The sequence below is a fragment of the Colletotrichum jinshuiense genome, chromosome 1 (genome assembly GCF_051148585.1).
Source record: "Colletotrichum jinshuiense chromosome 1, complete sequence".
Lineage (NCBI taxonomy): Eukaryota > Fungi > Ascomycota > Sordariomycetes > Glomerellales > Glomerellaceae > Colletotrichum > Colletotrichum jinshuiense.
Window position 1 is genome coordinate 3,918,778 of NC_139302.1, and position 25,134 is coordinate 3,943,911.

Below are 25,134 nucleotides of genomic sequence, written 5' to 3' on the forward strand. Positions count from 1 at the left end.
TCGTGCGATTTGGGAGTCAACCGCAATTGCCTGTTTGCCGGGCTGGATAATGTCGCAATCCCTCACGGTTTGCCTGCCTTGTTCAGAATTACGGACGTAAGATTCTCGGCAAAGGCAAACAAATGCGCTTCTAGCAAGGCTAGAGTCCTCGAGCCCTACCAGGGTCTATGTCGATGTGCCGTGCGTGGCTGGGGTCTAGAAGCCAGCGGTGTTGCGCCGTTCGCAAGCTGTTAGCGGATGAGCGGGAAGACTGGGATGTTCAGTCATGACTTGTTCTCCGCAAAAACCATGGCGTCGCTTGCTTCCCTGCAACCCGATATCTCAACCCTCAAGGTCCAGGAACACTATTCACATCACATCACACTACACTAGCCACAACAGGACTGCGAGGATGAATAATGGGCACACCTCGACGCCTCAATGCCCGTCCGCGAATCGGAGCTGTTTGCATCTATCCGTACTTGGTGCCATCAACACTCAATCGATAAAGCCAACAGAGAGTGCTGGCGGGCAAGCGATACGTGATCTGGAGAATAGGAGATTATGCTGTAATGGAGGCTTTCATCTCCCGTTCTTTCCCAGCTGAAAACAGGAAGGCCGTCATCCAACACTGGCCTCAATGTTGGTGTTCCCGCGGGCTGATTGAACCGTCCGAGGACACCACATGAAGGGAAATGAGAATCTGACAGCGCGGCACAATGAGCACTTGGTTGTGCCGATCACCGAATCATGCGAGGCATAGTTGCAAGGAGCCCAACCCTATATTGTATGTGCCACATGAGCTGAAATGTACAGCTTCGATGCTGGTTGAGGTGATAGGTAGTAATTTCTTGGGGCCCTGGCAGCAAGGTAACCAAAGGTAAGAGAAGGAAATGGCGGGTGTCTGTCTGGTCGGATGAAATTGCGCCTTCCGCGGCACAGATGTTAAGAAACCACAGGCAATACTGCGGCGCAGGCGGGACGGGCAGGTAATCGTGCGAATCCCCGCTAGCGACGGGGGGCCAGAGAGATTGGCGATGATCGTAGACGTGTGCGATGATTGCATTTGCCAGCGGGCGGAAAAGCTGTCCGTTGCGCAAAGGGGAAGAAAAAAAGAAAAGGGATCCTGGGCCGTTGGCTGATGAACCATGCGGGAAAGGTACGGCACGGATGCAGTGGAGGCCGGGGTTTGCCTTGGGCTGTTGGTTGAAGTCGCCAGAACAGAACCGTTACTGGCTTTTGACGGCAGGATTACGACACGGCTTCGGAAGAATGGTGGCCTAAACCTCCGTCCGCGACAACGACAACGACGACGACCGAGGGAGGAACCAATTATCCCCGTTCGGATGTCGGGCTGGAGAGCCTGTGACCATAATTAGCCCGCATGACCTTTTGGAATGGGGGTAAAACAAAAATAGCAGCGGGTGTTAGTCGGCGTGGTTGAACTCTGCGGGTGACGACAAACACCTGCAGCGGCTAGACGGTGTGACGAGTTGGCTGGTATGCGGAGAGCGATGCTCAAATTAGCCCGCATTGTTGGAGCTGCAGAGAGGTAATAGTGTGACGCAAAGAGGGTTAATTTTGATCACGCACCAGAAGATGGGCGGCTAATTAGGTCGCCAGGAATAGGGCCATACCGTAAGGTGAGGGTCCCTCTCGGCCTCGGAGGGGGGGAAGACGGTCAGATGAACGGCAAGGCGTGGTGAGGTGATGGAGTGTCCCGTCTCGGAAGGTGATGAGTGTACGGACGAGCGAGGCGAGGACGTAACGTTCAGCGTTGGCGGGAGATCATCATCAACATCGGCGGGCCTTGCCCGACTTGCCTTCCCTGGGTGCCTGGTCAGCAAACCTGCCAGGTGCGTGCCGTTCGGCAGCAATTGCACGGCACGGAGGGGAGATGGGGGCGGGAAGGGACGAAGCTGGAAAGGGGGGCATGTCATTGGCTGCTTTTTGGCAGAGAGACAGATGTGGCAGGGCGAACATCTGAGGGCCGTGCTCTCCGCTGCAGCGTTCTTGCCTCAAGCGGGCAGGAGACATGGAGCTAGCATGCAAACCCCGCGAGTGATGCATAATGGCCCTGTCAGTTGCCGCGCTCCCGCCGCGCATTGGCCAAAGCTTTGCATCTGACAGTGGAGCCGTCCGGGGGGCCTTGTCCAATATTCATGCACGATCTTCTCGCCTGGAGGAAGCATCAGCCAATCCGGGTCGGTTGCAGCCCTCTGGCAAGAGCTTAAATCCCTGCCGCATCACAAGCGCTAAGAAACGGTTGGTCCCGAAGCCCTGCACGAGACTTCAAGTCGTCACACGCTTCGGTCGAATCAACGTTGGGGACACGCCTTGGACAAAGGAACCTCGACTGATGGACAATGACGCTAACGACGTACGACAGGACAGAGAGGCAGGCGCTGGAGCAAAAAAGAAAATACAACAGACCCAACCCCCTTGTCCCTGAATCTGCAGCCGTTATGTGCAACCAGAGAGACAGAAGACAATCCTACGGCTTCGACGGAGCGGAGCCATTTGCACGACATATCCCGCGGTGTCATGGTACCCCCTTGCCAGCCGCGCCTTACGGCACTTTGGAAGTATCTGCGTATCGATGCCCAAGTACCGGCCAGTGCACCTCCCGCTCCCCATTTGCGCTTACCATGGTACTACACTATGTACGCACGCCATTGTCGACATGGATACTCGCCTCGGTCGCCTATTCTCCCCACGATCCGAGGTATTTTCTTTCCCTCTTTGTCCATGCCCTTGGCCCAGCTTCTCACTGCATCCCCCCTGGTCTCTCACCATGCACGACAGAGAGTCCTAGTTCCACCGTATCAACTCTGGCAGCCACTTTCGACCGACGGCGAGTGGTCGGGTGTACCAGCCAATCCGGGCATTGACCGCCTTTGTCATCCAAATCATTTGTTGATTCTCTTTCACAGAAGTCCTCGTCAACAGTCAACTCCAGGAAGGTTACGAAGTCTGCCGGGTTCTAGCCCCGACTTCGCTAGACCCCGGTGAATGCCGATGATTGCAGGAAGCATTACGGAGACACGATCGGCAAACATCTCAGAGCGAGCGCGAGTCTGGAAAATCCAACCGCAATGACGATCTTTCCCATGCCCTCTCCAGGCTGATTGCCAAATTTGTCCGTGTCCGGTGGGGGCCCAACGACGGACAAGTCATGTCCCGTACATCGTTATCCATCATGCAACCGTGGAGCGAGGTTAGTCCCATGGAATGATCGGATGAATCCACCCATGCTTGCCAGACACAGGGCCGCCTTGACAAAAAAGGGTTGATGGGGCCGGCAAGGTTATTCTCTTACCCCTGCAAATCCGCTCCTTCTTGGCCGGCTCTCACTTTTGGCTCTGGCTGCTTGCTGCGTCGAGCTCCACAAACTCAACGAGCTACATAGTAGGCGGGTCGTTGGCAAGCTCCATGTGAGTGCGTGCTACCCTAGGACAGAGCTTGTTAGCGGAAGAACAGGTTCAGGACCGCATCTTCTAATGCAAGGGTGAGCCCGGAGAGCCATTTGTTCTGCTCCTCCATCTGTCGGCCCCCGACACCAATCGTGCCATCGCAGGCCATCTTAGCGACCAGGAGGGGGGCATACCTCAACAGCACTTGGAACAGAGCCGGGAGAACGAGGAGAATACGGCAAAACGTGCCAGTTTGAGGGCGTGCAGGCCCGGCTGCGCAGGACCATGCCGCGGAATGGGCTTGCATCCGGCCGAACTACAACTATTGCGCATCATCATCATGTTTCCCCTTCGGGCTTGCATTGGGGATCAGAATCTGTGCCGGCCAGGCGCACCCGGACGTGGGAGTGGACGCGGTATCGACGACGGACAGCCGGGAGGCATATGGCCAGATGGTTGCTTGCAAGGTTGGCAAGTCGGGTTGGGCAAACAGCAAGCCGACCCCATGTGCGGTTCTGCATGTCTCTGCATCGCGTGCGTACCGGGTGGTTGAAGGTAACCTTGGTCCCCATGGTCTACCATCCACAGATCAGCCATGGCAAGCCACCGTATGCATGATTTGCCTGCCTGGCCCGTCCAGTCGCTCGACAAAGATGGCAGCACCCATGTCGTCCCCTCTCTGACCTCTCCATTCCTATTCTATTCTCGGGTGGGGTCCATCATCCAGTGCGGCCGCCTTTGGCGGCCCATCCTCATTGGCACCTGTAAGCGCACGTCGAAGTATTACCCACTCGAGTGAGTGCGGCCGGCCTGCCTTGTGCCCTAGCCTACCTTAGTACGGATGCAGGCAGAGATACACACTCGCACTCTTTGGGGATGGAGGACACACACTCAGAGAGGGCGGGCTTGATCTGGGTTGTTCCCAAATTTAGAAACACAGCTGCTGGCTGGCTACGTAGCCAACAGCAGGCAGGCCACTTGAAGGCCGTTGGACGACTAGCAAGAGGACGGCCGTGATGGAGGCGGCCACAATATAAGACTTTGGGCCATCCATCACCACCGGTTGGTTTCTGGCCTCTCTTCTTGTTGATCTGTAGAAGTCAAGAAGAAGGAAGTGATCCAAGTGTCGTTGAAGGTTTTTTCTCTCTCATTTCATCCTGTGTTTTATCTTCCCTCCGCAGTCCTCCGAAAACCCAACCACTCGAATTCCCCGATTAATCCAGTTGAAGAAGCAAGCCGGACTTGCTCAACGACCAGTCATTCATTCGACACACCGAACCGCACCACATTTGCAATTTTGCGCCGCGCACCGCCCGCTTACAGTTTACGAAACGAAGTCGAATTTGCTGCTGCATCAAGAAATCACTTGCATCGAAGCATCGACAAGGAAGGAATAATTAAATAATCTGATACGACTCGAGAGATTTGGAAGGTTTCGGCAAATCATTCGACAAACAACCCGGTCTCCATCTCAAATTGCGTTGACAGAACAGACGTTCTCAGACCAGAGAGTCCCCTTGCAAAGCACAGCATCGTCTCTCCCCCCTCTCCAATATCCAGGCTGCCCCGCCTCTTTTTCGCTTGGCTACCAGGAAGAACCGAGAGCACAGAGGAACAGACGGGCCTTCTCAGTCCCTCACTCGCTCACACGCTCCCGCTCAGCAGAGGAGCACGCACTCGCACACCCCGGACCCTGGTCGTTCTTCCCCGGTCCAGAGCACAGTGTCGCTCGCGTTCGGACCCACACAGTACGCCGGTTCCTATCACGCCCCTCCTCTCCGACCCTGGTCCTGGCCCCCCGGTCTCGACGGTCCACCACACACCCCCCCTCCCTCTCTCTCTCCTCACCCCAGCCCAGCCAGCTCTAGCTCTGTCTTTGCTGCTCGGCTTGTCGTTCAACGCAGGTACCTCCATCGCGAGAGAGAAGCAGAGTACAAATGTCAACTCTACCCCCCAACCACATTCGAGGCGACTTCATGAGGTCAACAGCTGCAGTGAATATGGCCGTCGCATCTTCTGCGAAGGCCAAGTCGGCCTGCAAAGCCGGTAACAGCAACACCAGCAACAACAACAGCAACAACAGCAATGCCAACTCGAAGGCAAAGTCACAGATGCACCGCCGCTCAAGAACAGGTACGTCAAGTTTGCATTGTACTTCCCTTTGCTTCCGCCCCGACTCGTGGAGCGAAATCACGCAGCTCTTGCTTGACTTACACCCCATTGCCAATTACAACTGTTACTCTTTCTTGCCTTCCATCCACCATCTCCCCCCATTTTGAGTAATAAACGCCCCTTGAACATTGCAAGACTAATTGCCTTCTCTTCAGGATGCTACACTTGCAGATTGCGCCGTAAGAAGTGCGACGAGGGCTCGCCAATGTGCTCCGCTTGCAAACACCTTGGTTTGACATGCGAATACAAGCGGCCAATGTGGTGGAGCAACAACGATGCCCGCCGCAAGCACAAAGACGACATCAAGATGATCATCAAGCGCAAGAAGCTTTCAGAGAAGGCGTCGCACACGATCCAGACTTCCGTCGGCTCTCCCCCAGGCCTGTCGCACTCGCTGCCAACCTCTGCCACCTTCTCCGATCCCCTTGACCGCACTCGCTCCGCCTCCATCGACTCGCACTTCTCCACGGCCTTCAACTTCAACAGCCCGCCTGCTGTCGGTGCCGAGTATGGCACCTACAACCCGCAGATGCACCCAGATTTCATGTTTGGCGCCTTCCCCTCGCCGTACGAGATCGATGTCAAAACGGAACGACAAGTGTACATGAACGATGTGCCGACCCTAAGGGAGTCTACCATTTCCACCTTCAGCACGTTTCACACGCCCCCGCCGCCGGGAACCATTCTGCCGTCATCCGCGCCACTTGACGGCGAGTGGACCGAGCAGGTCTACTCGGAGCGCAGAGAATCCCTCAGTGAGGAGGCCCTCAACGTCAACTTCTTCGACTTCTCCCATGGCCCTGCCATGTCCAACCGCCAAGTCGCAATTGAGCTTGATGACAATGACCAGCGCTTGCTGGACCACTTCGTTCAATTCGTCTTGCCCACAATTTTCCCCATCCTCGACTCGAACCAGCACGGCTCGGTTGGCTCTGACTTGATCCTTCCCGCTCTGCAGAGTAACAAGGGTTACCTGCACTGCTGCCTGAGCATCGCCGCCCAGCACTACAAGGCGACGATGAACGTGCCTGGAGAGGAGATCGACCAGGACATCATGCGACATCGCTATGCCACCATCTCGTCCCTGTGCGAAGCTCTGGGCCGAGACGAGAACCACCAAGAGATCCTCGATGCTGCACTGGGCCTCATATTCTTCCAGTGTGTCGTCGGTCGCTTTGACGATGCGCTTCCTGACATCCCTTGGCATCAGCATTTCCAAGCTGCCATCAGCTTGGTGCAGAAGCTTGACCTCCCCCGCTTGGTGTCGGACCCCAATGAGCCCATGCCCCAGACGCCCTTCAACATGACCTTGACGTCTTGGATTGACATTCTTGGCGCGACGATGCAGGGACAAGCACCCACTTTCGCGCACACCTACCGAGAGAAGCACTTGTCCAACAACCCCAGCCTAGGCCTTCGCGAGCTCATGGGCTGCGAGGATCGGGTCATGTATCTCATCTCGGAGATTGCCTGTCTCGAGGCCCTCAAGGGAAGCGGCATGGACGACATCACTCTCTGCCAGCACGTGCACGCACTTGGCGATCAGATCAACCTCACCGAGATTGGCGAGCCTGGTCCCAAGATGCCCTACAACAACAATGGCAGCCTGTCCCCAAAGCAGCTTTCCAAGAACATGACGGCCGCTTTCCGTCTTGCCGCCCGCATCTATCTCTGCAGCCTGGTGCCCGGCTTCAACCCGGCGCAGGCTTCCTGCGTCGGTCTGGTTGACAAGCTTGCCAACGTCCTCCAACTCATCCCCTCGGGACCTGGAGGCTTCGACCGCAGCCTTGTCTGGGTCTACCTTGTCGGCGGTTCTGTCAGCTTGCCTGGCAGCGCCTTCCGTGCACTCTTTGATGACCGCGTTGCGCAGCTTGGTGATGTCTCCGACTGTGGCTCCTTTGGCCGCGTCGCCTCGCTTCTGGGCGAGGTTTGGATGCAGACGGGCAACATCAAGAGCAGCGACAGCTGCGCTGGCAGCCCCGGCTCTTCTCAGGGAACGGAGGCGGTGCCGTACATTCACTGGAGAGATGTCATGCAGATGAAGGGTTGGGACTTCTTGCTGATCTGATGGCCTGGCTGGTTCCGGGCTGTACAGACCAGCACAGAAGACCCATCCCTTCTACCCGAATCGGGGCAACTGCCAACCTGTTCCGCTCTGCTGGACACAAACCTTTTCTGATTTTTCGTTTTGATACCACAATTTTTCCATTCTACACCAGCCTAACCAAAGGTTGCTTTATTTGGGTTTTACTAAAAGGACACGCCGCAAGGCAAACGGAGCGGACATGAACGACGAGAGCAAAGACACTTGGATCACACTATTTTTCTCTGGACACTTTCCTGGGTGAGGGTGCACGGGGTAGCTGGGCCTGGCTGCCAGGATGATGGATGATGACGGATGACGGAAGGGACCGCTGGGATGAGGCCCTGGAACATGCAACGGGAACACGAGATGCGCCGAACGACTTTTCTCTTTGCATCAGACGGGGGCACTAGTCTTGCCCTCCATCTGATGTATTCGTTTTTTATTTTATTTTCTCAAAGTATACCACTGCATGAGCATGGGAAACGGGCTTCATCGGAGTTTATTGTTTTGGACTTGGAGACAAGCATTTCGGTGCATATGGACTGGATCGGATGGATCAAAGAAGGGCTCTGGGAGCTGTGATGGGCTAGCTTCCCTGTTAACTTCTTTCGCGGGGCTCATTCGATATCACTACTCCACAGAGAGGTGGCAGAATCGAGTGGGATTGGGATTCCTGTAATACCAAAATATACCCAACAATTTCAAAAGCAAATGCATTTCAATCATTAACACGTCTGCCTGTGAACCGCGATGTCACTGCAATATTTCACTCATTCTCCTCATGGCCCAAGTGTCTGGGCCAGCTTGTGTCAGGGGTCTCTTCGGCTTACTGCTCACGGTGGCGATCACCACCACCTTCCCTTTGGAAGCACTTGGACCGAAGGCTTACTCGCGGCCGACGTGATAGAGAGGGGGGGGATAGGAAGGGAGGTCAGCAAAACGAGACGGATTGGGCCCGATACCCTCTTTGGGGCTCCTCGGTTGCGATGCCCATCAGTCCCGGGGCGATGAGGAGAATCGGGAACACTTCCACCACCACCACCACCACCACACATATCGGGAGAGAGTATTGTCATGCAAGCGGCCGATTGAGTGTGTGACACGGGCCAACAACCCTTTTACGAATTGAGAACCCGCCCTGCCCCCCCTGCTTATTCGCCTTGGCTAGCTACACCATTCACTTCGTGCTTGTTTCTCGTCTGGGGCAAAAGAAGTATTGTGCGAGATGCGGTTTGCCGATAGGCTTGAAACCTCCTCCCCACCTCCCCCCCCCAATTGTATAAGCTCGAGACATCTGGGGTTCACCAACAGGGCAATAGGAGTAACCTCGAAAGCACTCTACGCGCCGCACCCTGCTCCCTTGACTTCGCGATCGGAAGGGGGGTGGGCCTTTGGGTGACTAAGTACCTACCACGGAAGAGGGTCATGTTGTGCTCTCTCTCACCTAGGGGGGGGATGTGGGTGTCCAGATTTGTCTCCGATAGCGGTGAGACGGGGGCTCAGCTCGGTGAGCCGTGGCCGCGGGGGGGCGTGCTGATTTTGGTGGTTGTGGTGTGCGCTCTCTGCGTGCGTGTAAGTGTGTAAATTGTGGGTGGCTCACCTGACGTCTCGGTCTGTGGTTTGTGGCTTGCGGGTTCTACGGATTAGGCAACCCGTCCCGGGGTGAAGATAGGTCCCGCGGCCACGGACCCAGGACGGAATACGTCAGGGCAATGCAATGGTTATGGGCAGTGGAAGAGGGACGAGCGATTAGGATGATGGGAATGGGAATGGGGAAAACGCAGCTGGGCCCAGAGTGCCACTGCCATGGGAGGGAAAGAGTCACCTGGCATCGCATCATCTCTTTTAGTCTTGCGGGAGTGTGCATAGATAGCATGGGATGGAACCATGGGCCACCACAGTATCGAGTTAACTGTGAAGACAAACCCGAGTTTGAGTTTTTTTCTTCACTTGCCCTCTGGTCTTTCCTCGTCTCAATTCTTCAGACCACTCCTAGCCCACCCCCTCTCCCCGGCCTCCTCCTTGTCGTGCTGGGGAATTTTGGTTTGTGCGGGCATTTTGGGACGGGGAGGAACAGGGTCCCTTCGGGCGAAGGGCCTGGCACGGGTCTCAGATGACGGAAAGCAGAGATGTTAGGCGCCACCGTCTTTCGTCACGACCCCCCGCGAATTCGCCTGCAAAAGGACCGTTCACCGCCGTTTCCGAGTCACAGAGAGCGCGCGCGAGTGTGAATCATCGTGAATTGGCAAAAATATGGAGTCTCGGGAGGGCAAATGGCCGGGGGGCGTGCGAAGATGGAGCAGCAGCAGGAAAAGGAAGACAAAAACAATTGGGAGAAAAACAGGGAAAAAAGGGGGAATGTGAAGAGGCAAGCGACCGGGCTAACGTCTGAGGGTATCCACGTGATGGACCTCGCTGCGGCTGCCATTTGTCTGGTTTTTTTTGGTAGGAGGAATCAATTCTCATTTCTTCCTCTCCCGTTGCCTCATTCCTCCTCCATTTGCCGGGGGCCCTGCAGCGGAGGGGGGCAGGCCACGGGATCGGACGTGCGTCGCTGGGGAATTCGAGAAGCTGGCGAATGCCGTCCAGTCGCGTGGGAGGGGTGTAATTTTTGGCGATGTCGGGTTCGGAGGGGCGATAAAGCGAACGGGGGGGCATGGGAGCATGGGAGCATGTTGGCATTAGCATGGCAAGGCGGATTTCACACGTAGATCATGGAGATGGGGAGGGTCGTTGGGTTGGGCGTGGTTTTGGACCCTGTGGAATGGGGCCGACTTACACGCTCACCGACGGCGACGACGAAGATGTACGGCGACGGGGCGATTTGGGCAGAACACACACCCCCCTGGACAAGCTGGAGCGAGACGGGTGATGATGATGCTGCTACTGCAGATGGGCAAGGCCGGGTTGGCTGGTGGTCATGGTCGTGGCCATGGTCGCGGCAAGGTCCGGTTTTTCTCCCTTCGCAGCCAAGTAGGGACGGCTCTTGAATGGAGAAATGGCGGATGCCGTCTTCTGCCGGCTGCCGATCGGATAAGGTGAGGCTTTCGCGAGGCGGTCCTGTGACCACCGGTTCAAGACGTGAGGGAGCCGACGGCTCGGAGGAGGTTCTAGTGGCTGGCTGGAATGATGGCGTACGTCACGTGTGGCTTGGCCGGTGGCGGGCCACTGAAGCTGGTCTTGGGGCATTCTCGGCGGCGAAGCCATGCCAGGAACATTGTTCCTTGGTAAAACCGGGTGCATGCCACGGGTTTCTTTGGTGTTGGTTCTTTCTTCAGGGATACACAATAGGAAAAGGCGTTTAAAGACGCCTAAAAGAAGGTATAGTGGAAGGCGAATTAAGTGTCGCTAATTTTTCTAGCTAACCTAAATTGGGGAAGTCCATTGGCTTAACCCCACTGGCCATCAGTACCAGCGTTGTCCCCTGTTCGAGATTATACACATGTCGATGATGGGGTTTAGTATGCCGATTCACCCATTCGTAGGTATCCTGTTTCATGGTGTACGCATTCGTTTTTGGCACATCGACCTTGGGCGCTTAAATCCCTTACCTTCACTGGTGAAAATTTACTGCTTGGATTTTACGCATGCAAAGCGACGCGACGATGCCACGCCGCTTGTTCGACGAGGCTCCCAGAGCCGTCACAGCCTGATATCTTGCAGCGAGGCGCACTCGCGTCACAGCATACAGTTTGTGCTTACCCGCCCCGACACCCTAGCTGATTTGACCCCGCTTCTGCCCATCATGTCTTCCTGCTGTTAGCATTCGTCCGTATACTGCGGGAACGCACGACGTCAGATCCCTTTGGTCCATATTGGAAGTCATTGATTTAACGTACGAGTGCTTTCCAAATGGCTGTTGCGCAGTCCCTTAGGCAGAGCAGGCAAGTGAACTTGGCTGGAACTTCATGACAACCGCCCCTCGTACTAACGGGGCCGTTACGTAGCGACGACTTCTGGGCTGTCGCCATTAGCACACTTGGAGATGATTTGACGTCTGAGATCGATTTCACCCAAGAGTCGAAGCAGACCTCGGTTGACGAGCTTCTAGCCGCAACTGCGAAGGCAAGAGATAGCTTGGACACGCGGTCGTGGTCTTTCACTCGCAATGGCAAGAAGGTGATCGTGCGTGACGTTTTGGCAAAGGTGGCCAAATGGGTTAATCACTTCAAGGAAGTGGGTGACATTGCGGTGCAATACGACCCAGTACACGCTGCTTTGCCTTGGGCGGGTGTCCGCTTCCTATTGAACGTGAGCATTGTAGCGGCTTCTCGGTGGCGCTGTCTGACATCCGCGCAGGTCGCTATAGGGGATATCAATACATACAGCAGTTTGTTAGAAGCAACCGCCGACATTGCGGAGCTTATATGTCGCAATGCCCTCATCGAAAATCTTCTGACCAGCGCGCCATCTACCGCTGCAGACGAGCTACGTCGCGCGTTGGTTAAGGTGTACGCTAGCATACTGACTTACCTCGCCAAGGCGAGGTTGTATTACCGCAAAAACACCGCTAGTGAGTTCCACGCTTCTTTTTCCCGCTACTGACAGCTAACTTAGCCAGCGCGCGTCATAAAGTATGGAGTTCTTGCCTCGAATGACTTGGAGTCTACGTTCATAGCCATTACCAAAGCCCAAGAAGACGTAACTCAGTATTCTGCTATCCTTAGCCTGGAAGGTTGGTTGCATCATACCCTCATGGAAAACGTTGGCGCTTACGCGGCAAAGCTCAATTTGAAATCCATGGCAAACTTATGCAGGCACTGAAGGGCTTTGACGCCCCTGTACAACGTTGGGACAAGGCACTTGCTACCCTAACGGATCAACTCGATGGTTAGTTTCGACCTGAACCTGCGAATTCATGTTATTGACTTGCCTAGTGAAACGGAGAGGAAAGATTTTACGTTGGCTCTCCAACGAACCCTACCAACAGCACCACCAACAAACGCACGGTGAGGTCATGGAGGGTACAGGCATGTGGCTTCTCCAAGACCCGACTTTTCTTCAGTGGAAGAAGGAAAGTGCTTCGTCAATACTATGGCTTCATGGTATTCCAGGCTCTGGTAAGAGCAAGCTTACGTAGGTTGAGGAGCCCCACGTAAATATAAGATCTTCAACTAACAGGGCGAAAGTTCAATCGTCGTTGAAGACGCACAGGAGGCATTCAGAAACAGCCAATCACCAGCACCAGTATATTTCTATTGCTCCCGCAACCCGGCCGAGCCTGGGCGCTCTGATCCCTCTACAATAATGGCTAGTATTGCAAGACAGCTCTCCACCCCTGTAGCACTAGGCCCGCTCCTTGAAGACACTGTTAAGGTTTACCAACAGAGAGAACAAGACGCGTTTGCAGCTGGACCGCTTCGCTTTGAAGAAACTAAGGACTTGATCCTTAAGCTTCTTGCTCGATATAAAGACTCAACGACGACTATTGTGATTGATGCCCTTGACGAATGCGTTGGAGAAGGTCGGGGACGTCTCTTGGAACTCCTTGAGGATCTTCTAAAGGCGTCACCTTGTCTCCTTAAGATATTTATCTCTAGCCGGGATGACCAGGATATTGTCTACAAATTGGATGAATATCCAAACCTGCTTCTTTCTTCCGATCGCAACTCAGCAGATATTCACCTTTTCGTACAGAAAGAGACAGAACACCTTGTCAGGAGAGGAGAGTTACTACGATCCAGCATGAGAAAGGCAGAACTACACAGCACAATCGTCGATAAGCTCACGCGCAACGCGCGTGGTATGTATGTTTTGTGTTATCTTACTATACATATAGACAGATTACTTACTGTCTTAGGTTTCGCTGGGCTAGCCTCCAATTACAGGAACTCTGCCGCCAGCGGACTGACGAAGCAATTATCGAAAGACTTGGACGATTACCTAGAACTCTAGAAGGTCTTTATCAAGAAATTCTATCTAGGATTGAAAGCTTTGAAGCAGAGGCAGATCGGCGAGTTACTCAGAGCGCTTTCAGTTGGCTACTCTGCGGTCAGAAACAACTTAAATCAGAATGCTTCCTAGTCGCCATAAACCTAACGAAGCATGGCCTCAGCTACAGAATTTCAAAATCACAGCTATTACATTTATGCTGTAACCTAGTCATCTACGATGCTTCCCAAGATGCGTTTCGGTTCTCGCACTTATCAGTCCGAGAGTTTCTCGAATCTCGGAAGGCCTATCAACCAGTTCCTGTCAACGCACTGGTTGCAACAGCATGCCTTTACTACTTTGACAGAGTGAACGAGAGCCATTCACAGAGACCTCTCCGAGAATACAGCGACCTGTTCTGGGCGGAGCACACACAGACAGGTATGCAGGAAGGAGACACAATACTAAAACAGATGTTGGTTCAATTTCTGTTTGCAGAGCGGAATGAATCACACCTTTTCGACTGGCAGAGAAGAGTCAATATCATGAATATGCGGCATGTCCCGCGTACTGTAAGATACAAGCTCCAAGTTGCCATTAGGCACATTCCATCAGTTTTGCTGGTTTTGTGTGCATTCGACTTGGCAGGCATCCTTACCCCGGAAAAATGGACGCAACTGAGCACAAATGACCGTGGTGCAGTTGGCAATTTTCATCAGGTAGTCGCCGCAAAATATGGCAAAGGCAGAATTGTGGCATGGCAATTGGAAAGAAACATACCCTTTGTAACGGATGAGAACATGGTAAAGGCTGCAGCTGAGAATGTGGGCGGCAGTAAGGAAGTGATGGCGCTACTTCTTGACAGGCGCGGAGATGAGATCCAAATCACAGAAGAGGTTGTTAAGGCTGCAGCTGCTAACGAGAATGGCCATGGAATCATGTCGCTACTTCTCGACCGGCGTGGTGACGAGATCCAGATCACAGAAGACGTTATTAAGGCTGCAGCTAGGAACATTAATGGCCATGTAATCATGTCACTGCTTCTCGACCGGCGAGGGGACGAGATGAAGATCACAGAAGACGTTATCAAGGCTGCCGCTAAGAATAATGATAGTGGGCAAGAGCTTATGACGCTACTTCTCGATAGGCGTTGGGACGAGATCCTGATTACAGAAGAGGTTGTTAAGGCTGCAGCTGGGAATTGGACTCATGGCAAAGAGATTATGACGCTACTTCTCGACCGGCGCGGGGACGAGATCCAGATTACAGAAGACGTTGTTAAGGCTGCCGCTGAGAACGGGAGAAGCGGGCAAGAGCTTATGACACTATTTCTAGACAGGCGTGGAGACGAGATCCAGATTACAGAAGACGTTGTTAAGGCTGCCGCTGAGAACGGTAGTAGTGGGCAAGAGCTTATGACTCTACTTCTCAATAGGCGTTGGGACGAGATCCTGATTACAGAAGAGGTTGTTAAGGCTGCAGTTGGGAATAACAATGGCCATGTAATCATGTCGCTACTTCTCGACTGGCGTGGGGAAGAGATCCAGATCACAGAAGACGTTGTTAAGGCTGCAGCCCGGCATTGGATTCGTAGCAGAGAGCTTATGACGCTACTTCTCGACAGGCGTGGGGATGAAATCCAGATTACAGAAGACGTTATCAAGGCTGCCGCTAAGAATAGGGATAGTGGGCAAGATATTATGACGCTACTTCTCGACTGGCGTGGAGACGAGATCCAGATCACACAAGGCGTCGTTGAGGCTGCAGCTGGGAATTGGACTCATGGCAAAGAGATTATGACGCTACTTCTCGACAGGCGCGGGGACGAGATCAAAATCACAGAAGATGTTATTATGGCTGTCGCTAAGAATAGGAGAAGCGGGCAAGAGATTATGATGCTACTTTACAATAGGCGTGGAGATGAGTTTCAAGTCACAGAAGAGGCTATCAAAACCGCAGTCCAGAATTGGACTCGTGGCAAAGAGCTTATGAGGATACCTCTCTATTTGGGCGGGGACAAGTTGCAAACCAAATTAGACGTTGTTAAGGCTGCTGCTAAAGATGGGACCAGTGGTCAGCAGACACAGCAACCAGAGACAAGTTGGATGTGGCTGAAAATGCGGAGGGGCCGGTTGTCACTACTCGCGATTGTTGCCCTTCTCTGGTTCGTTGGCGTTATTAGTTAAAGCCCTCCCTGGCCACAAAAAGGTCCATTCTGGTTGATGAGCACGGGACCAACGGGGAGTCACATTGTATCTTTCAGCCTGACTGTCGAGTGAGATTCCGTACAACTGGAATGCAATGGACATATTATGCAAGAAGAGCGAATTTTATAACCATTGATCAGTAATTGCAACTCTAGATTGATGAATCACGAAGTTTATTCTGAAGATATGTAGAAGGTAACCTGATTAGTTCCTGGTCTTAAGGCTTGCACAGATGACCCGAACGGGGACTGATCTTCTAAGGTCGGCCCTTGGACAAGGACTGCTTGTAGTTCGCCGGTCCTTGTTATAATCACATGAAAATTTTTCGATTCCTGTTTCTGACCTTACGAAGACTATTTGAGTTGTAACACTGACCTAAGCTCTTGAAGACATCGAATTGGTACAATACAGATACGGCAAACACGAAGCAGTACTGGGGGTTTTGAAGTTTTTATGGTGTGACCGTAACGTATATGTAATCAGTGGCAGTTGCCTTTTTGGCTGAGCTGTCGGACACAATGAACTCAGTGAGTTCAGTACGAAAAATAGACCACACTAAAATAGTTAGTTTCCTTTACTCGGGACTGAATGGAGAAATAAGACGGACGCTAAAAAGAATGACAACGGGGAAGGAGGGGCCCCTGTCGGTTCGATGCAGGGGCCACCCTAATTTGGGCGCTTCATACCACCGACGAATCATACGCACGCGTTTCTGCTGCGCGGCTACGTTCTGGCACTGGGTGACTCTTTTTGGATTCCGCTTGTTCTTCAACTGCAAGCCTCAGCCTCTCGCCACTCGTCCTCGCAACAAAAACGTCGCCCATTTGACGGCAGAGCAGAATGATGGCCCCACAGCCGAATAAGCCAGCGCTTCGTCGACAGCCTCTCGTTGCCACCAGCTCAGCGACTACCCAGACCAGCACTGCCTCATGGCCAGACTTAGTGCCGCCCAACGTGAGGGTAGCAGAGTGCTGTTAGACCCCTGTCTTCACCGCTGCCCATTTTCTTTTCCCAACATCCGCCAATAACCCTGAGGTGTGGGAGAGGCTATAGGTCAGGATATCGGCCGCAGTGCCCTATCAACACCCTCACGAAGGAGGCTTGGGGCCCGCTGCTAAGACATGGTGACACTGACGACGTACGGCGTGCGCAACACCATCGCTCCACCATTTACCCATAGCCCAACCCCAACCGAGGAAAAAGCAGTGCCCTGCGATCCATTCGCGCTTGCAAGGGGAATTAGAAAGCAAACCCTCGCAAGTCGCCGCGATGCCACTCGGGGGCCGCTTGGTTGGCCACCGACTAGCCGGCCCCAGAGGCGAGGTCGATCGGGTGGCACTTTCTTTGGGCAGAGGTGAAGTTTGATTGTTTCGAGCTGCGCAAGAAGACGAGAACCAATTCCGAGGCGTTTCCTTTTTTTTCCTGCTGGAGTACTCCGCCAGGTGGCAGAGGCAGGGGTCGGAGAGCTGGCCCTTGCCGCCTTACCGCGATATCGAGACCAAAAAAGATTGGGCTTGGATGAACTTGTTCGATGACGGGTGGGCACAGAATCGTCATCTTTCGGGCCATCGTCGACTTTTCTCATCTGTTCCTTCCCAATGCTCTGTTCTACGTCTTCTTTCTGAGGTCATCATTACCTGTTCTTGCCCTCGATTCTTTTGTGCGGCCTCTCGCCCGTCCCATGAACAACTGAGTAATCGTTTTCTTGTGCCATACTTTGTGCCTGTGAATAACGACAAGTTCATTGTGTGTTCAAAACCACACCATCACGAAACATCTCCTACCCTCGACCTATTTCTACGTCTTTGTATCCCCTGCTCGAGAAGCGTCTCGGGCTCGCCTTTTCTCTTTTGTCATGACCTGTTGACGCATACCACCACACCTGACTCCAACTTACACGCCCTCGACGCGCGCCTGACTCTGCAGCAAGAGCTGTGTTCAACGCAAGGCCTGGAATTCCAGCAAGAAGCCAAACGCTGAAAGACGCGCATCACAACATAAACCCCAGACCACTTTCGGCCATGTCGAGGTTAAGGAAATACACACGAGCTGCAGTGCTCTCTATCATCTTCGCCTCCGCTCATGCCGCCTCCATCCCATCCGTCTTCGAGCGGCAAGCAACATGCGCCGCCGAGGGCTTTTCCCCCTGCGGAAACGGGCTGCCTAGCAACTTTTGCTGCGGCGCAGGGACGAAGTGTATTACTCTAGCCGGAAATACTACCGTTCTCTGCTGTCCTGATGGAAGCAGTTGCGATAGGATTTCGCCCATCACATGCAACGTCGAGCTCCAGGACCCCGCGACCCATCCCGATGCTCAAGTCAAGACTACAGCGCTCAAGAGCAAGCTTGCGACTTGCGGTACGCAGTGTTGTCCTTTTGGATACGCCTGCAACAACCAGCAGCAGTGCGTGATGAACTCGGATCAGAGTAAGGGACCGTCCGAGCTTCCAGCATCGGAGCTGCCCACCACTACACCAGGACCTACGTCTAGCGTTTCTGTCCCGACCGTGATACCGACGACTATCACCACGTCCCCCAGCGCTCCCGCACAGCAGGATGGCAACGGCAACGACAACAACGAAGACGGTGATAAGAACGACAATAAGAACAAGAGCACGTTTCCTACCGCCATCGTCATCGGCGTCCTCTGCGGCATCCTGGTAGGCGTAGGTCTCGGCGTCGCCCTCCTCCTCTTCCTTGCCCGCCGCCGCCGTCGTAACGCGCCACCCCTGAACGAAAAGAAGCGCAGCGGTGCCCCGCGCCCCTCGACCTCGACCTCCTCGTTTGGTAACATTATATCCGAGCCCATTCCTATGTCCGACTCAACGCTCCGGACCGACTTCATCCTGAAGACCCCGTCTACGGTCCACTCGAGGGGCTCCGTCACATCTCCGCCACGATTCGGAGCCAACGGGGGCGGGCATGCCCGCCTCTCCTCCACAGCAACTACACTGGCCCACCACCCCATCGGCCTCGCCCGCAGCGACTCCCACCCGCGGACGCCCGAACGCACCCCAGTGCGCGGCATCGTCGTCCCGCCCATCCGCGGCATGCGTCCCGGCTCCGGGTCCCGCAAATACCAGCCCCCCAACGTCCCGAACCCGCTGGCGCCGCAGCAGCCCCAGCACATCCAGCGCGAGCCCAGCAGCGAGAGCATCAACGTGTTTGCCGACCCGCGCACAGTGGGGCAAGGAAGACCGGGTCCCAAGCGGCTCACGTCGGCGACGACGTTTACGGATATGATGGAGGAGGCCGAGCTCGGCGACGTGCGGCGCGGGAAGCCCTTTGTGATGCAGACGCCGCAGATGCCCTCCCAGGCGAACCGGTAATTCCTCACCACCGCCGGTGTTTATGAGAGGGGGGTGGACAGAGGTGCTCCTCGCGATGACCTTGTTTTGTAATGTCGGTAAAATTTGCTTCTCTTCTTCCAACTCATTCTTTTAAGATAACATGCTGGGCATGGTTTTTGGTTTTCGGTCGAGAGGAGAGTAATTAGACATTCGCTTAGATTTTTGGCTTCGGGTTATCGTGCCGCGCTGGGCACAAGGCGTTTTCGATATCAGGCTGCCAGGTAACTTTTATTTTGCCTTCTTCTTTTTTTTTTATAACTTATTTAAAGCGCTGTATGATTTGCTTGGAAAGGATTTATACCCACGGTCGCTTTATTTCTTACATTTGGAGATAGCCGGTTGCTCAACGCTCGCGCGGCTGACGCAGAAATATATTGTTGTTAAACGAAATGACCTCGGCGTGCTATCCCCCTAGGGACCCTACCTCTTTTCCTTCCCTTCCGTGTGAATCCCTCTATTCCCCAGTATAACACCAGACACTACACAAGCAAGTGAGATCCGCCATGGGTTCGATCACGTGGCTGGTGTTAGTCTAGTGGTGAGTCTCCGGGTGGTTGGATATGGACGCAAAAGTGCCGGTTCTCAACAGAATACACCCACCCTGTTGGATGGCAGGAGAAAGAAAACCATATGCGCCCCCCTTCGTGACGGAAGCAGTTCATGTATCACGCCAAGCTAGACGAACCCGCTTTGAATCTGTCATGCCAACATTTCGTGGGAACCATCGGGTCAATGCCAACTGTCTAGGCCGACCAGGCAAGTATCCTGGCCTCTTTTACACATGTCTACAAGTCTATCGTTTCGATCAATCACATGATGATGCGGGGTTCCGTTACAAATAATGTACACCGACGAAGTTGCGTCGTTTAGGCATGGTCATCTTTGATGCCCCAGCTACCGACCAGTGCCATTGCCTTGTCGTCGCCCTTTGCGAGACGGTCGTCCTGCAGCGTGTCCGCCAGACATTTCCACGGGTCTCGGCTGCCTCCCCACTTCAGGAGGTTCTCCTTGAGCCGTTCGCCGTTGGCTCGATCCAGCGCCTTGCCGTTTGCGCCGGCAGAGAACACTACACGCCAGACCCGCTCGGCCAGGACGCGATCGAAGACGTAGCTGTAGTATGTGCTGCCATATCCATGCAGATGGCCAAAGAAGCCCTGCCAGCAAGAGCTAGGAGGATCGGGTCCGCCCTGGGAATACTGCTTCTGCAGGTTGTGGTAGACCTCGGTAGAGTCGAATGACGGGTCGGCGACCTCTGGAGAATGGTAAGACTGGTCGAGCAGGGAGAGGAGGATTTGGTTCTCGGTGTCAACACCTTCAAAACGCTTCGCCAGACGGATCCTCTCGGTGACCATTTGGTAGGGCAGAGGTTCGTCCGTTTTCCAGTGGCGCGCGAACAGCCCCAGCACCGACGGGTCGGCAGCAAAGTGTTCCATCAAGGTAGACGGGAGTTCAGCAAAGTCGGTAGCACATCTTGTGCCTGCCACGTTCTGAAACTTGGTGCGAGCCAGGATGGAGTGGATTGCATGGCCCATCTCGTGGAAGAGGGTCTCAACCTGGTAGTAGGATAGAAGCGCGGGGGCGGAGCTGTTTGCGTCGTGCTTGGGAAAGTCGCACACCAAGGCGATGGTGGGCAATTGCATAAGGACGCCGTCTTGTTGCAAGCTCTCCATGCCGTCATTTGCAGCCTGCTCGGGTCTCTCGAACTTGGGCATATCAGGCGTAGCATTGTGCAAGTCCTCCGCTGCCTCCTGGATTTCATAAGGGGCAATGGCTCGGGAGCAGCGGACCGTGAAATGAGCGGGGTTTGGCGACTTGTCCTCTCTGAAAAACAAGTCGCAGTAAAGCACGGCAATAAGCTCGCCAGTGTCCGTCATGACGTCCAGCCGTCGCACATCCTCGTGCCAGGTCTCGCCCGGCTGGGACTCTCTAGGCGTGAACTGGATACCGTAGAGACGAGTAAAGAGCCTCGACATGCCCTGCATAACGGTTCCAATCGAAAAGAAAGAGGGGAGGTGGTCAGGATGACGAACCGGGAGCCTCATTCCAGCCCGTACGCCATCCATCAGGAAGTCCTTATCCCAGGGGTGGACCTGAGTAGCAGTGCTGTCCAGTAGGGTCTGCTTCAGTTTCAAAAGTTCTGCCATTTCCCCCTGAACGATAGGAGTGTTGTACTTCTGCAGCGCTTGAAGAAACTGCAACACCGCGCCGGGAGACTTTGCCATCATCCTGTCTTTCAAGGAAAGGTGAGCATAGCTTGAGAAGCCTGCGAGGTTTGCTAGTTCAGATCGAAGCTTGAGCATCGACTCCAACAAATGAATAGTCTGCTTTGACGCGGTCCGCATCGCAGTATATACCTCCTTCCGCGTTCCTTCGTCCTTGACGCTTCGAAGCGCGGCCTGAGCTTCAGGACCGGTGGTGGGGAGGCGCAACTTGCCCCTCATCGTAAGTGCTCGAGCAATTCCGGGGTACAATCCATAGAAGTTCGACGAGGGGAGCACGACTTCCCTCTTTGCAGGGGCCATGTCCGAAACAAACAAAGACCCGACTTCACTGATCTGCTGCGAGAGGTCCACGAAGCGGTCTCGCTCTTGCTGGGGAAGGTCGACGGCCGACTTCGTAAAGTCCAACTTCAGTATCTCCGCTACCGTCTTCTCCTCTTCCGACCATGTCGCGACAACGTCGGGGTTTCCCATTGCCTTGACCAGCTGGTCGCTCAGTCCGGTCATGGTATTCAACTGGTTCATATACTGATAGACCAGCGACCAAGCCCCGGCAGCTGCTTGTTGAAACCTAGGGTCTGGGTGCGTCATTCTGACGAAGTCGGAGAGATCGAGGACTCGGCAAAGGAGGTCGCTCAAGCGATCCAGGTCCTTGACAACGACCTGGTACTCGGATAAAGTTGACGCATGAAGGACCCGGTGGACGATCTTTTGCGCCTTGTCCAAGCTCTTCCGGGCAAAGACGTAGAAGCCATTCGGGCTTGTGAGGTATCGGTTCTTGAAAAGGCCAACGCTGGGGCCGGCCGCCTTGAAAGCCTTCGATACGCGGTCGGGGGAGTCGAACAGTTCGCGCAGGATTGCATCGTCGGTGTTTCTACCCGGAGGTGCGTGGTCGGCGGGGATGCTCGAGGATGCGGCGGCCATCCATCGGCGCTGCTGTCCGCGGGAAGCTTGTCGAACGCATTGAGTGCAGACCCAGAGGCCGCGACTTGGAGACTTGAACATTACGAAATATCCGTCGGTGTTACAACCATAACTACAAGTCGAAATAAAAATCTAGTAAAACAAAGCAGTAAGAAAGATTGTTGTAAAGTTGACCAAGGCCCGTGACTGGAGAAAAACGTAGGGAGAAATATCGGGAATGAGATACCAGTTGCATAACTAGACGGGACTGAGGGTGGAGCTTTTTGTGCAAGGATGTGCAGTGCATCATCGAATTCCCGAGCTCCGGAAATAGCCGCAAGAGTGGGTGTGGAGGCTTTACCTGCTTGTGCATCATTCACGACTATCTAAATAATTCTCGCGAGACCAAGACCCAATTCCCTCAATCGATCAATTGAGCGGACCATGGCTGCTAGAGTGTTGCTACAACGGGTAGGTAGCTCCCGTCAATCAACCTGTCAGTGATTTGGCCACTGACATAAACGCGACAGCGCGCCGCGCCGTTGGCAGCGACCGTTGTGCTGGGAGGATTCGCCCTGGCTCCCCGGACCGTCTTTGCTGAATCCCCCGAGAACAGCCAGGTACGTCAAGAACAGACACGAAGCATCGGACATTCGAAAGTTTTAACACATCCGCAGTCCAAGAAGCCCATCTACGACGACCTGGACCTCACCCCGACTAGCGGAACTCTGCCTCCTCCGATCCCCCGGGCCGAGCAGCCCCCTCAGGCCGAAGAACCCAAGACCCGGGGCCCTACGCCCACCGACCGACTAGCCGTCCAGATCGGCAAGGCGCGCCTGGCCCTTTACCAGTACGCCGTGGGTGCCGAGGATGCCGTCAACCGGACGATGGACAAGGCCTTCAACCTCGAGCAGTCCTTCACTGGCACGATCGCATCCCTGGCCCCTCCCCGTGAGAGCGGCGAGAAGCTGATGCCTGGCGCCATCTATGTTCTCGTCGCAGCTATGGCCGGTAGCATCATCACCAGAAACCGCAGCGTCATTCTGCGCGCTACGGCCCCCCTGGCTCTTGGCATCACTGCTGGTTGGACTGTTCTTCCCATTACCATGGGCAACGTCTCCAACCTCACGTGGAAGTACGAGCAGCGCTTCCCCGTTATTGCCCAGGGCCATCTCAAGCTCCGCGAGAGCATCGAGAACAGCTGGAGAATGGCAAGGCTTCACAGCGAAATTAGTGTAAGATATGTCGACGAGAAGGTCACGGATGCCCGGGAAACTGTTGAGGACTGGGTGAAGAAGGGCAAATAAAGGAAGGGTGGGACTGTACCATAGAAGCGAATAGAGTCGCAGATGACGGTTCCTTTGTAATTCACACAATTCATCAGCTTAATCCAAGTGATTTGAGCCAAGTTGCCAACACTTCATTGGTATCTACTGTTGTACGTGTAAAGGCTATGTGTAGCAGGCTCTATATCCCCCATCCAGGCTTTTCTGGTTTGCTCGCCAAAGGAGCCATCGTTTCGCTATGCTTTAGTATAACCACCACCTAAACGCCATGTGCAAATCAACCTTGGGACCGAGGATGCCAAGTGTCCTTTATGTTTGTAGGGCAGCAGTAACAGCAGCAGCCTGGGTCTCTGAAGGAACATTGACGCCCCTCTGAGACTTATTACGAGCGGTCTGATTAGCCCGGCTCTCAGCCATCTTGCCACCAGCTGCCATGGCGCTTGCGTTCGTTTTCTTGCCCGCCTTTACCGGCCCCTTTTCCGGGTCGACACCCTTGTTCAGGTCCGTCTGTTGGGAGAGCTCCAGCAAGTCCTCGAGTCCGAGTGCGCGACACATTTGGGTGTAGGTTTTGCACTGGTTCATCTTCTGGTACATCATGCTCTTGCCCGGAACTATCTGGCACAGCAGATATTTGGTGTTTCCAAACTTGTTGCCGACCTCCATAGCGTACTTGATGTAAGTCGCAGCGATCTCCTCCCAGGATGCCAGACCTCCGTCTGCTCCCGTCCTGAAGCAACTTGAGTTCGTCTCTGCGGCAGTAGCAATCATAGCACCGTCGACTCCATATTCTTTAATAAGGTCCATTGCCTGGTCTCGGCTCTCAACATCGCCATTCATGATGCAGGCAACGCCGGCTTCGTGGCATACTTCCGCAACCATAGTAAGTTGCTCGCGAATCGCTCGCTCTCTGGGTCGCATAGGGGTCGTACGACAGTGAATGGTGAGGCCAGTAATGCCGGTGGCGCAAAGCCTTCTCACAAGGGTTTCGGTCTGTTCCGGCGTATCCAGCAGGCGAATCTTTACGCTGATACCGATCTCGAATTCCGGCATGATGTTCGCCACCAAAGCCTCCAGGATGGAGCAAAGCTTGTCAGGTGTCTTCAGAAGAGCTGCGCCCATCCCGCCACTGATGCTGAAAGGTTTGGGACAGCCAGCGTTGACATCAATACCGGCCACATCCGCAGCGACAAGTCTAGCCGCCTGCACTGCCAGGTCTGGGTCGGCAGTTCCGATCTGGAAGATCAGCTTCCCCGCCTCTTTCTCTGGATGTGTGCTGAAGACCATGGCTTCGGGTATGGTCTTTGGAGGGTTCTTCTGGCCAAAGGAGGGGATTTTGGTCCAGTCGATCGTATTCGTAACGGGGTTCACTTTGCGCGTCGTACCGATCATGGCTTTGTCGACGGTTTCGGGACCTAGAAGACTTGTGAGCGAAGTCCGGTACTATTCAGACTTTCGCGACTTACCCCATACCAAGTCTGCGCCGTAGTGCAGGGCCAGGAGGCGAGAAGGGAGTTCGCCAGAGCGGACCATAGGCGCAAGAACAATCTTGCCCCTGTAGTCGACCCCCCGGCGGGGGATGGGTACTTTCTTGATCTCTGATCCCATGGTTTTGAGAAGCGTGCGAAGGGACATGACAGAGCAGAAACAC

General features: G+C 54.4%; 6 protein-coding genes across 6 annotated transcripts; 4 read left to right on the forward strand and 2 right to left on the reverse strand.

Annotated features, from left to right (window-relative positions):
- Positions 1–5,329: 5,329 nt before the first annotated feature.
- Positions 5,330–7,632, forward strand: EsH8_I_000999 (transcription factor domain-containing protein; the record flags this gene model as incomplete). Its single annotated transcript, XM_083268412.1, has 2 exons — positions 5,330–5,525; positions 5,720–7,632. The coding sequence occupies 2 exons, from the start codon at positions 5,330–5,332 to the stop codon at positions 7,630–7,632; spliced, it is 2,109 nt and encodes a 702-aa protein (XP_083118850.1).
- Positions 7,633–11,502: 3,870 nt separating this feature from the next.
- Positions 11,503–15,707, forward strand: EsH8_I_001000 (uncharacterized protein; the record flags this gene model as incomplete). The annotated part of the gene is made up of 8 exons (XM_083268413.1): positions 11,503–11,534; positions 11,598–11,901; positions 11,950–12,163; positions 12,212–12,325; positions 12,376–12,480; positions 12,528–12,726; positions 12,780–13,397; positions 13,451–15,707. 8 exons carry the CDS (start codon positions 11,503–11,505, stop codon positions 15,705–15,707), a joined length of 3,843 nt encoding a protein of 1,280 aa, XP_083118851.1.
- A 2,042-nt stretch (positions 15,708–17,749) lies between these two features.
- EsH8_I_001001 (uncharacterized protein) lies at positions 17,750–19,057 on the forward strand (the record flags this gene model as incomplete). The annotated part of the gene is made up of 1 exon (XM_083268414.1): positions 17,750–19,057. The coding sequence occupies one exon, from the start codon at positions 17,750–17,752 to the stop codon at positions 19,055–19,057; it is 1,308 nt and encodes a 435-aa protein (XP_083118852.1).
- Positions 19,058–19,944: 887 nt separating this feature from the next.
- EsH8_I_001002 (metalloendopeptidase) lies at positions 19,945–22,302 on the reverse strand (the record flags this gene model as incomplete). Its single annotated transcript, XM_083268415.1, has 1 exon — positions 19,945–22,302. The coding sequence occupies one exon, from the start codon at positions 22,300–22,302 to the stop codon at positions 19,945–19,947; it is 2,358 nt and encodes a 785-aa protein (XP_083118853.1).
- Positions 22,303–22,644: 342 nt separating this feature from the next.
- Positions 22,645–23,507, forward strand: EsH8_I_001003 (apolipo protein O-domain-containing protein; the record flags this gene model as incomplete). The annotated part of the gene is made up of 3 exons (XM_083268416.1): positions 22,645–22,671; positions 22,731–22,820; positions 22,878–23,507. 3 exons carry the CDS (start codon positions 22,645–22,647, stop codon positions 23,505–23,507), a joined length of 747 nt encoding a protein of 248 aa, XP_083118854.1.
- A 288-nt stretch (positions 23,508–23,795) lies between these two features.
- On the reverse strand, positions 23,796–25,091 carry EsH8_I_001004 (tRNA-dihydrouridine(20) synthase (NAD(+)); the record flags this gene model as incomplete). Its single annotated transcript, XM_083268417.1, has 2 exons — positions 23,796–24,898; positions 24,950–25,091. 2 exons carry the CDS (start codon positions 25,089–25,091, stop codon positions 23,796–23,798), a joined length of 1,245 nt encoding a protein of 414 aa, XP_083118855.1.
- Positions 25,092–25,134: the final 43 nt, after the last annotated feature.